Source organism: Castor canadensis, chromosome 2, assembly GCF_047511655.1.
Source record: "Castor canadensis chromosome 2, mCasCan1.hap1v2, whole genome shotgun sequence".
Classification (NCBI taxonomy): Eukaryota; Metazoa; Chordata; class Mammalia; order Rodentia; family Castoridae; genus Castor; species Castor canadensis.
In genome coordinates this window covers 5,382,372-5,395,656 of record NC_133387.1, presented here as the reverse complement: position 1 = coordinate 5,395,656, position 13,285 = coordinate 5,382,372, and the positions used below count along the sequence as shown (strand labels likewise).

The window sequence follows — 13,285 nt, the reverse complement described above, 5'->3', positions numbered from 1 at the left end:
AAATTAGTACTAAAATTTTGTCAATAACTCATCAAATTCTTGTGAAGAAGAGTAATTTAGTACATTCAGCCTTTATAGCTAACAAAAGTTCATGGAATTTGATGGTGAAATCCACAGAAAACATCAAATTCTTTATTGACACTATCAGTTCATTAATCCATAACATATCATGTGAGACCCAATCTCCAAAATGGTTAGAGCAAAATGGACTGAAGCTGTGGCTCAAGAAGTGTCTGCTTTGCAAGTGTGAGGCACTGAGTTCAAACCCCAGTCTCACAAAAAAAGTCAAACATACTGCTTCGCCCCTATAATCTAAGAACTTAGGAGGATAGCAAGTTTATGGTCAACCTGAACTAATATAGCAAGATCCTAACTCAAAAAATAACAAAAATAAATAAATAAATAAATAAATAAATAAATAAGTCATTACATCTTCATTGTTATAATGCCACCTTTATCTCAAAGAAGCAGATTAAATCTTTACTTTCTTTGAAAACAGAGACAGCTATCGTAACAGTCACGTATCATTATAATAAAGGTCAATTTAGAACATCTGTCTTTTGTTAAAATTACAATGTGTTCTAGGTCCAGTAGCTTTACCCCCAGAGGGCCTTTTGACACAGCAAAAATTTGCATTGCCCCTCACTGCCTCTGTTTATGTAGAAATGTAAAGACTTGCTCTATTTCACAGAATTTTTTGGACAATATTAAATTTATAAACTTATATAAAACTGACCACATTGATAAACACCAGTCACACTTTTGGGCATTTCTATTCCTTTAGTCTACAAATATTTACTAAAAATGACCAAAACAGAAAAAAAAAATTCTTATTCCAACAGCACTAGTATTCTAGGGAGAGGAGACAAATAGAAAACAAAATTAAGTAAACATATACTACACTAGAGGGTGGACAAACATAGCAGGAATCGTATGGGAGGGAGTGGCACTTGAGACCTTTGCTGGTGAGCCTAGCGAAGGTCCTGCGGTAGACAGTGCCTGGTACGCTTGAGGAAGCCCAGGAGGTCAGTGTAACTGAAGACATGAATGAAAGGAAGAGTTATGTGGGCATTATCTTAGATGTACTCAGGGGGCGGTAAAGATCATGGAGAGCCCTGTAGTTTTCTAAGAGCTCTGGCTTTTTCATATGAATGCCAACACTGGACGGTGTTAAGGAGTGATGTAACTTATACACTATTTCTTTTTATTAGTACAGACTCATGTGTACAATAAACCTGCTTGATTCATGGATTTATTGCATGCAGTTTTGACCAATCAGGGTCCAAAATACGTAATTAATTTTAAAAAAATCAAAAGAAATTTCAAAATAAAAAATAATAAGCTCCTGCATTATACAGCACAGTTGATACAGACAAGCTCTCAATCAATTCCATGTCATCATCAGTTGTGTGCTTAAATCATTGCGTCATCTTTTGTTCCCTCCCTTAATCTTATGAAAATATGCCTCCCACAAAGGAAATGGTGCCCCCAAAAGCAAGGAATAGTTAATGTGCTTAACTGAAGTGATGAAATAAAAATCTGAGATTTGTAGAAAAGCAGCATGTCTTTAGCAGAGGTTAGGTGGTATGAGAAAAGTGAATTTAGCATCTGCAGAACTGCAACCCAGCACTGAGGGTCTGCATCCTGAATATGTGAGGCGTCTCCTCAACGGTGATCACCTTGGAGTCACAGACCCAAGGACACCAACACTCTACCGTACTTATTTGATTCTATGGATAGAAACCTAGCAACATTATTTTTGTTGTTGCTCACATTGCCTGAGTGGTAGGAGATCCTTCAGGATGGCATCTGTGCTCTCAGTGGGTTCCCATCTTTTTAAGCATTGCCTTACTTTATAGCACAAGATAATCCAGACCCATTCTGTACTTTTCCTGCATCACTTCTATGATGAATTCTTGCTTGTTGCAGGAATTGAGTAAGTTGAGCTCTTACTAGTGCTGCTGCTGTTTCTGTGACAGGTCTCGCGTGGGTTCCAGGCTAGTCTCAAAATCAAGATCCTCCTGCCTCAGCCTCACTGGTACTGGGATTATAGGCATGTGCCATCACACCTGACACCCTTGTTCCTTTTATTAGAGAACAGAGTTTTAGAAACCAAGATCTGAGCACTAGGTGGTCTCAATGATATGCCGGTGTCATTGATGCTAGATTTTTCTCAGAGGACAAAGTGAGAAAATATTCAAATTTATATACATATATATATATAACTAGCTTATCTAGTTTTAGTTTCTAGTTCCTGTGTTTCTTTTCCAGAGTTAAGCATATGAATATATATTTTCTTATACAAAGGGTATCACAATATAAATGTTCCTTCTTATTTTTCATTCACTTAGTAATATATAATGGAAACCACTCCACATCAGCTCATGGAGGAATTGTTTTTCAGTACCCCACTCTAGGGATATATTGTATATTAGTTTATTCTACCATTTAAATAACCTACATGTACAGGAATATAGGTTGCAAATTGAAGAATCCTCTAATAAATAAATGTTAATGGTCAATATTTTACATAGCTGGAGGCATATTCATAAGGAGAGAATCCTAGAAACATCAAGCAGTAAATACATGTTATGAATCACCAAATTTTCCTCCAAAATACTGAGAGCAATTTACATCCATGCCAGCCAGATATGAGGATGCTTACTTTCCCACAGCATTGTCAACAAATGTGTTGTTACATGTTTGAAATTTTGTCAGTGAGACAAATCTTCCTTTCTTAGGAGCAGAGTTGTAGCTAAATGGTGACTCCTATGCCTATATGATAATGAAGTAAAACAAAAGGCAGTACAAATAGCAATAAAATCTGACACTGCTACAAGTTTTGAGTGAAGGCCTGGAGGTATGACTCAAATAGTAGAGAGCCTCCCTAGCAAGCATGAAGGCCTGAATTCAAACCCCACTACCATCAAAAAAAAGTTGTGAGTGGTTGAACTGAATCTAGTAGAGAGGTAATGGCTTAACAATGCTGCTACTAGTTCCCTTCTCTCTGCCACCTATCTACTCCAAGTGCCCTACCAGCATTCAGTTGCCTGGCCAAGTCTACTCAGGACTAATGCCTAGACAAAGTCAAAAGGAATGCAGGTCTCCCAAGACTGATTCTTCCAGCAGGGATATAGCACAGTTCTTATCTCCAAATACCATTTAAATATTAAGCAATAAGCATTTAAAAAGCAAAAAAGATACTTTCTGTCTAAAAAGGACAAGCTTTTCTTTTAACTATCTCCTTAGCAAATACATAGGAAATCCATTATTTAATATACAAACTTATGCATATATACATGTCTGTATTTATATATTGCTCATTGCACATTGATTCCATGTGCTTTAGTTCAACACTACAAAGTTTATTTTATCCTGCTCTCATTGCCTTCCCTATAATCCCTTCACTGTCACAAAATTATCCAAAACTACTGCTAAATTAGTTCACAAAAGAGATGGTTCTTACTTAGTCATCACAATCTTGACCCACCCATTATGCTATTCAAAGTCTGGTAGCATACATATTATCAAATTTCCAAAACAAGTACTCCCAACTTTTTTTTTTGGGAGGGGGAGGGGGGTGAAGGGGAAAGGTGGGAGGGGAGAGGAGGGTGGTGAGAAAAAGTTTAGCTATGTAGCCTAAGCTGGCCGCAACATACTGTGTTCTATTAGTTTGTACAAATTACCTTGATATAAATTACAAGTTGCCTATTTTGAGGGTTTTTACACTATAGTAATCATTTAATACATAATTCATCCAAATTAACTTTAATGTTGAATAAAGTAGATGTTAGAAAACCGTGGTTAAGTATCTGCTTCTTCTACTCACTTCCATGCTCCCTGAGACAACAGCTTTGTCCACATTCACTGATAATGGCTCTGCCATCTGGCATACTCCCAGTGACCACTCCACACAACGGTGATGAGCCCAACAAGTGCCTGTAAAGTGAAAGGAGAAAAGAATGAACATTAAAAATATCAGATGCAAACAGAAACATAAAACTTCAAAATTAACTCTCATGTGTAAACACAGAATACATCCTGTATTTGTGATGCCATTAAAGTAGTCCTTCTCAAATTATGACCCAGCCTGTGACCCGGCAGCATCAATACCTCCCTGGGAATTTACCAGGAATACAGAATCTAGGATAACAACTGAGACCCACTAAATCAAAAACTCCTATGGTATGGCCCAGTTGTATACTTTAATGAGCCTTAAGGTGATTTCTGATGCACACACAAGTTTGGGAATTACTGAGTTAGTGATTATTTCTTTAACAAGCAAAGTTAATTTTTAGTCTGTTTAAATATTACTGTGCTTTATCTGCTATCTTTATGTAAAATGTAAAGGATATTATTTATTACTTTGCAATGACAAAGGGATATATGGAAAATTAATGGGACATACACTCCTAATCCCCTCCATTCCAAATAAGAGCACACATCAGTCATCAGTAGTAGCTCACACAACACTTGAACCGCTATCAATCACACTGCAGCTCAATCGTAGCATTAGACTGCCTCAGATTCCCAAGAGTACCACACCCTGAGCGTAAGTCACTATGCTGTTAAAATGAGGAAATCCACATCACAAAGGGTCCCACAAGTTTTCACATACTCCTGCCAAACTTTCCCTCTCCTCCACTGTCAAGTGTCTGTGGCATTGTTACCTACACCAGAGTAAACACAAATATTTAAGAAAGCATCCAGTCTGATGTTGGCACAGTGCAGATTTTAAGTAAATTAGGTAAACATAATTAGGCAATTTATTTTACCTCATCAGGCATACTTTTATAATATGATCCTAATTACTTCTAGGTGAGAAGTACTTAATATTGATGATTGATAATATACCAAAATTTAAATGCTCCCAGAATCAAGAGGTACCTGTTACTGAGGAGAGGCCCCTACCTGTAGGATCAAATAAGGCGTGGACATCAACAGCATCTGGAAGGCCAACCAGACTCAGTTCATCCCACAGTTTGCCAGCCTGATCGTCTGACGCTGTCTGGGTGCTCACACTCACACAAGACACTATGTTCTGCTGAGATCGTTCTCTGAAAATAAAGTGATACAAGATAAATGGCTGTGAAGGTAATAAGTACAAATCATTTCATTTTATAATAATTTAAGTACAATGTACTGCCAAATAAATGTTATTTTATTAGGCATAAACTGTCAAAACTTTTAGAATTCATCAATTATTATTCAAAGCATAATACTAAAGTGGGTGCCATAGTATTTCATGTAGGCAACAACTAAGAGTCTCCAAACTCATAATGAAGTATTAAAATTACAATAATGAATTTATTTTTCCATTCTCTAATACAGTTTCTTTTATAAAAAATTGAATCATTCTAGCCAGGAACCATATCTTAACACAAAAAATGAGTATTTCCATTGGCCTTATTAAATGCTTACAAAACATAACTTGATCAGAAAAGTCTAATGTGTTTTATTTTAACAGAAAACTGCCACAGAAGGGATTAATTTCAAGTAAAGAAAGATTATTTTCCAGGAAAAATGAAAACCCAGTACAGAGTGTGAAAAGAGAGGTGGGGAAGTGGAACTCATGAGCTGCAGCTTTCTTATGGTCCCCTTGACAAATCTCAATAGCTGGTCTGTGACATGATGCTGCAATAGCGCCAATTAAGACTGTACTTCACAAATCAGAAGTAAACACAAAAGCAAAATAGCTACTAGAGGTATGGGGAATCAGGAAGACAGTATAGTAGCTAAAACTAGAATATAAAAAAATGAATGTTGAGGAAAGTATACGAATATAGGAGATTTCAGGCTTCTAAGCCCTACCATTTTCAGTAGTATTTCAGATCATTTAGTAAAAGACGATTACTGCATTCAACATTAAATATGGAAAATTAGATGACTACCACTAAAACTTAAATCTTCTCCTATTATTATAATATCTAACCTGATGATAATTCTGGATTAAGTCACTATTGAATATAGATCATAACTCACTGCACTTCGTATGCACTTTGTATTTATCATGATTCCTATTAAGAGAAAATCGGCACAATGACCAGGGTACTAAACTTTTTTATACCTGGAATCACTGAAAGAAAAAAAAAGTATTAACATATTTCAATAAGTACATTTAAATATCAATCCATATTGAAATAACCAGTAATTTCTTATGTTTAGCATTAGAGATAAAGGTTCAGCATGCTATGCTAACTTTAAATTCTCATTTTTATAAATGCCCACAGAAAAATGAGAACAAATTCTTTCCTACAAATATAACCTCTATCCTACAAATATATATTCTTCATTACTAATCATTATTATTTCTTGGGAGAAACCAAGACTAACAGTTCATCTATTAGTACTAATGTGTTGCTTTAGCATATTTTTGCACTAGTATTTGAGGGAGAGAGCAATATAAAAACCAATGGAATGACTAACCAGTCTATTACAAATCAGTTCTTAATCAAAGTTTTGAGACTGTATATACCACATCAGATGCCAATATCAATCCTAAGGTTGACAGCAGCCTAGCTTAGGAAAGAGTATCAAGAAGAGTCAGATGAAATACATACCAACAAAACTTCAAATTATAAAGCAAAATGGAATTAAAAAAAAAAAAAAGTACCCTTGATTATGCAAAGAGGGAGGAACCACTGTGAAAACATCCTTTGTCAAATTTTCTTTAAAATTAACTTTTTATGCTGCATTTATTTTGTAACTATTTAAAATTATGACTAAGCTAAATTAACCATCTACATTCACAAAGTATCTTCATTAATGGACTTTTTATCATCATCTAATAAGCTTGGTAAGCACTAAGTGTATTATAACAATTTTCACTGAGCCACAGCTATTTTTATACAATTATCTGAGCTCATAGAGCTTTTCACTAAAAATTAGCTCCACTTACAAAGTAAATAAGTTAATGAAATCCATTTCTATTTCTCAGGACAGAATTTTATCCTATTGCCATTATACGATATACAATATGACGATATTAGATTTTGCCTGATCCAGTCTATTAAATTTACTGATTAGTGACAGACATTAGAAATTTGCTGGACTTTTTAATACATTTTATTAACATAGGAGCACTCAACTGATAACAAAAATAAGGCTCTTATATATGATTTAAAGATGACCTTCAAAACTGTACAATACAGTACTGGTAAGCTTCCTTAAACTGTTCCACCTTAAATTCTTTAAAAAGATTCTTTCTTGTTATTGTTTCATTTCCTACTTCTAGTCAAGGCATTGGCAGCAGTTCAAAACAATGAGCCAATCACGTAAGTACAGCACAACAATGCTTAGTACTGAAATTTGGATATAAGCCAAATGGGCACTTGGATGATTACATCATCACCCTCAAGAAGCAGAGCTGGTTAGCCTTCCAAGCTAAATGAATTTTTACACTCTCTCATCAACTACAGAAACTTCTATTCCCCCAACCAGCAAAGCCAAGTCCATATGTTAAGATGACTTTTAAATACAAATGTACAAAATATTTAAAGAGCACATCAGGGAAGGGTTTCTAGGTGATTGCATTGTGCCCGTGAACAAAAATACATATGTAGTTATACAAACATCTTATTTTAACTAAGTATCTTCTATCAGGAAGGGAACTACATTATGGTAAGAATTTATAGGACAGTTTAACATTCTCTGAAACATACACATTCATAAATTAAATAAGAATAAATAAATAAACAAATGGGTGAAACGAAGGATAGGAACAATAAGAATACTTCTGGCTTTGCTGTTATGCTATATTCTCATAAGCATATAGCATATGTTTTTCTTCTTTCCAGTTATAAATTCCATGAATTCTTTCTTAGCTTATGCTATGTTTTTTAAATTTTTCTTCCAAAGGTTAACTTTTGTCACACACTAACTTTGTAACAGACAATTAAGATATCCAACATTTTTAAACAAAGAAATTCTAAGAAAAGGACTTTTTGTTGGCTTGATTGAGTCATAAAGCACTGGCTGAATGTGAAGAACATGGAGCGTTCAACAGTAACAGCCCTATTTGTAAACATTACAATGAAAATAAATTAGATATAGCTTTATTCCACCTCAACAGTTTAAACTCAAAACTGCTTACTTTCTCTGTCCTCTTTGTTTCCTTGGAGCTGAATTTTGAGTTTTCTCATGGGTCACATTGCTGTTGTCATCAGTGTCCTTGTTAGAAGGTTGGGTTTTCCATGGCAAGGTAAGTCCAGGAGTTACTCTAAATTGTTTTAAGTCTCCTTGTCCTAAGGAACTTTTCTCCCCACAGTAACAAAATGCGCAGAGCTGTTCACTGGTAAATATGAAATGAAGGAAGACAGAGAAAAAGAGCTTTATTTGATTACTTTAAGTAGCAGAAAACTAGATACTTGTACTTACAAACTACATTTTTAATGCAAGCTAAGCTTTTCAACATATGTTCTATAATCTATTTTGTGATTATACTGTAAGAACAATTAAACTGAGTAACAACTATATATTTGCAATTCTACTTTTCTACAGCATGATTTTTATTTTATTGTTTTATTTTTATTTAATTTTTTGATGATGTCGAAGAATGAACCTAGTGCCTTGCACTTGCTAGGAAAGACCTCTACGACTGAGCTTACAACCTGATCCCAGCATGACTTCTGGTGGGGCAGGAAGGTTTGGGAGATGGAAAAGTTTGAACACAGGGCCTTGCACTACCACTTGAGCCACACCTCCAGTCCTTTTTGATTTGGGCTTAAAGGGTCTCCCTTTTGCCTGCGATAGCCTAGGACTATTATTCTCTCACCTACGCCTCCTGTGTAGCTGCGATCACAGGTGTGAGCCACACACCTGGTCACAATTTTTATTTAAAGTAGTAAACATAGTCTGTTAAAAATTCTATTTTAGTGCTAAAGGTATGCCTAAATAATAGAACACTAGCCTAGCAAGCACAAGACTGCGTTCAAACCCAATACTGTCACCAAAAAAAAAAAAAAAAAATCTAGCTTGTAAAATATTTTAAAACTCTGACTAAAGAAAATTAATAAAGAAAGTAAAGCTGTAGATGGGAAAGAGAGTAATTTAACAGCCTCGTGAGTTCATGCTTGCTCTGTAAAACATATGGTAAAAAAGTTGCATTTAGTTACTTGATGAAACATTCTTTGTGCATGATATAAATGTACCACCCACATGCATGCACACAGAGAAATAAAAAATAAAAAATTTAATGCTTACTGGGTTAAGTTCATGGGTTAAGTAGTTAGCAAGTTACCAGATGGGTCTGAACGGGGGAAGAAAGGCATGATTTAGGAGGACCATAGGGAATTTATAGGGCTGTGAAACTACTTTGATACTACAATGGCAGATACATAACATTCTGCATGTCAAAACACATAAAACTGTATCATATAAAGAATGACCCAGTGTAAACTGAGCGTATCAACTACAGCAAATGTATCACACTAATGCACAATTCTAAATTGTTGGGAGAGGGGGAATATGAACTATACTATCTGTTAAATTCTTCTATAAATCTAGGACTGTTCTAAAATTAACGTCTATTAATTTAAAAAAGAAATCATTAAAAAGTTAGAAGAAGCCAGACATCGTTGGCTTACACCTGTAATCCCAGCTACTTGGGGGGGGCTGAAATCAGGAGGGATCAAGGTTCAAGGCCAGCCCAGGCAAACAGTCACAAGACTCCATCTCCAAAATAACAAGAGCAAAATGGACTGGACAAAATGGACATCTGCTTTGGTAAGTGCAAAGCCCTAAATTCGAACGCCAGTACCAGACCAAAAAAAAAAAAAAAAACAAAGTTAAAAAACAAGAAGTAATATACGTTATGGAATATACACTTAATAAGAGATCTTAGAACAAAGCAAAATTAAAAGCACTGCTCCGCTTATATTTTTGTATTTATAACATTTATTGCTACCCAAATCTTTATTCTCCAGCATTAAAAGTTTCTACCAGTTCCTCTGGAGTATTTGCCCCATGAACTTTCATCACATGTTGTATTAACAGGGAATAGAAGCAATCTATAATCTCTTGAGATACTATATTAGCTTCTAAGTACAACCAAGAGTTCACTTTCTTTTCAAACATATTGTAAGACTTCAAAAGTAGACAACACATTAGGCCATAAAGGAAGACCTGATATGTTCAAAGTGACCAACATCAAATATACAATATTCTCTGACAATGTAATGAACAATATTCTCTAACAATGTAATAATGTAAATTTTTCTAAGTATTTGGAAGGTAGAAAAACATATTGCTGAGATCCTATAATTAAAATGCAAACCAAAGTACTTTGTAACAAACTGATAATAAAATTCTGAATGCAAAAGTTTGTAAGATGTAGCTAAAGTTGTAACTAAAGGAACTTAAAAATTTATATAATTATCAGAAATTAAAAGTTTAGATGTTGGTCAGGCACCAGTGACTCACACCTGTAATCCTAGCTACTCAGGAGGCAGAAACCAGGAGGATCAGAGTTTGAAGCCAGCTCAGGCAAGTATTTCACAAAACCCTGTCTCAAAAATACCCAACACAAAAAGGGGCTGGTGGAGTGGCTCATTTGGTAGAGCACCTGCCTAGCAAGGGAGAAGCCCTAGTACCACCAAAAGAAAAAAAAAAAAAAAGTTTAGGTGTTAATGGAGCTAAACTTTCAACTAAAAAGGTCGGTAGAAAGTAAGTGAGGACACTGATTAAAACAAAGAAGAAATAACAAGAGAAATAACAGAAATGAATGAAACAGGACAATTACAAACAATAAAGAAGACCAACAAAGCCAAAAGCAATGCTTTAAAAAGATGGGGAAGAGGTGGAGGAAGCAGGGAAGCAGGCAAAATAAAAACAAAATACAGAATGAAGAATAGAAATAACTACATATGCAACCAACAATAAATGCCTACTCTTTCCCCTTTTTTTCAACAGTACAAGAAGTGCCACCTAGAATAATGAGGTAAGACAAAGAAATAAAGAAATCCTTACAACAAAGGGAGTATTTCTATTTGCTGACTACATAACCTTATACATGTACAGAAATACTTAGACTCACCACAAAACTGCTAGAACGAAAAACAAATTCAGTAAAGTTTCAAGACATGAAATCAATATGCAAAAATCAGCATTCCTATATACAATAATAATGAACTATCTGAAAATGTAGAAAACAATCCCATTTACAATAGCAACAAAAAATTTAAATATTTCTGCATAAATTTCACCAAGGAAGAAAAAGATCTGTACACTTGGAACTATAGAACATTGATGAAAAAAACTGAAGATATCCCAAGATCATGGATTATAATATCCAAAGCCATGAACACAGTTAATGGAATTTGTAATTCCATTAGAAATTGGAAATTCCAATTTCATAGAAATAGAAAAGGCAATCCTTAAATTCATATGAAAGCACAAAAGACTCCAAATAACCAAAATAATCTTGAGTAAAAAAGAATAAAACTAGAAGCCAGGCATAGTGGTACATGCCAATAATCCCAGCACTCAAGAGATTAAGGCTGGAGGATTACAAATTCAAGGCCAGGCTGGGCTGTACAACAGTAAATTCCAGACCAGTATGGGCTACATAGTGACACCCTACCTCAAAAAACAATAACAACAAAAAATAATAATGGAGGTATCATACTCTCTAACGACAAAACATAAAGTGACTATAATCAAAACAGCATGGTACTGACATAAAAAGGCACATCAACCAATGAAACAGGATAGAAATCCCAGAAATAAACACATACATTTACTATCAACTGATTTTTGTGAAAGACACCAAACACATACAATGGGAAAATGGCAGTCTCTTTAATAACTGATCCTGGGAAAACTGGGTATCCACATGTTGAAGAATGAAACTGAACCCTGTCTCACACCAAATGCAAAAACCAAGTCAAAATAGATTAAAGACTTAAATATAAGACCTGCAACTGTAAAACCTTTTTGATAACAGTCAAACTCAACAAAAAATTCTGGAGAAGAGGAACTACAATATAATTTCTCAGATCTACATTGGTACACTTGTTTTTTTCTGAGCTGATTAAAACCCAGTTAGACATGACTAGTGTTAACAAGCAGATGGTTAGGAAGGGTTCTGGAGGACAGAGAACAGAGAAAGTTCAAAGATCCTCAGGCAAGCCAGGTACCAGTGGCTCATGTCTGTAATATTAGCTATTTAGGAGCCTAACATTGGGAAGATCATAGTATGAAGCCAACCCAGACAAATACTTCCAAAACTCCATCTCAACCAATAGCTGGATACAGTGATTCACTCCTGTCATCCCAAGCTACACAGGAGGCTGAGATGGAGGGGCAAAAAGTTCATGAGAACCCCATGTCAACAGAAAAAAATCTGGGCATGGTGGCACATGCCTGTCATCCTAAATTCAGTGAGAGGACTAAAATAGGAGGATCATGGGGAAAAAACAGAACCCTATCTCCAAAAAGAGTGCCTGCCTAACAAGTGCAATGCCCTGATTCAAACCCCGGTATTGCTCCCCCCATCAAAAGAAACCCTCAGATAGAAACCTTCTAAGTGTATGATGAGACCACAGTAAGAAACAAAATGAAGTCAGAGAAACAGCCAGGACCAGATCACAAATTGTAGAAATGAAAAAGGCTTGAAATGCTATTATTTAATGATAATTTAAATATTTCATTTAAATATAACCACCATTAAACATAGTAGGGAGGACACCTGGTTTAAGTTTTACAGTAATTTTTGCAACTTTACAAACAACATATTGAACTGTGAAAGGGGAGAGAAACAGAAAGACAGTAAAAACTACTATAGTCACCCAAGGACAATAGTTTCAAATAAAATGTCAGGCAAATTGCTAATAAGAAGTTGTCTGGGTTATTTCTGAAGTTGAGATATAGGATTTACTGAATTGGATATGAGGTATGAGAATAGACAGAAATCAAGGATAAACTCCAAAGACTTTGACCTAGGCAACTGTGTAAATATTGGTTATTAATGATTAAAATGGGGAAAGCAGGGGAGAAACAGATTTGGGGTAGCAGTCCAGAATCGTGTAGTTTTGGTGGAGATGTTAAGCAGACAGATGGACACAAAAGTCTGGCATTCGGGGAAAGATCAACACTGAAAATGTAAATGTGTGGCTCATAAAGAGGCCTGTAAGCTGAATGCACTTTCCCAGAGAGTGAAGTCAAAAAGTAAATGAGATACCTGAGGACTCCAACATTATAAAGGTGAGGTGTCATCAAAGAAACCAACAAAAGACAAAATGAGAAGTGAGGTGTGCCAAAAACAAACCAAAGAAAGCACTTCAACAAG

The 13,285-nt window shown here is 35.3% G+C and overlaps 1 protein-coding gene across 18 annotated transcripts in view; it reads right to left on the bottom strand.

The window, feature by feature from the left end:
- The window catches only part of Kmt2c (lysine methyltransferase 2C), a 244,796-nt gene that overhangs the window by 140,639 nt on the left and 90,872 nt on the right, over positions 1-13,285 (bottom strand). For 17 of the 18 annotated variants that reach the window (XM_074060240.1, XM_074060265.1, XM_074060255.1 and 14 more), the window contains exons 4-6: positions 8,093-8,290; positions 4,912-5,057; positions 3,830-3,939 (exon numbers count right to left, since the gene is read on the bottom strand). In XM_074060240.1, coding sequence (XP_073916341.1) covers positions 3,830-3,939; positions 4,912-5,057; positions 8,093-8,290 — 454 coding nt within the window. Of the gene's footprint in view, positions 1-3,829; positions 3,940-4,911; positions 5,058-8,092; positions 8,291-13,285 lie in introns of those variants that run through there. The other variant, XM_074060313.1, reaches the window with a different exon arrangement.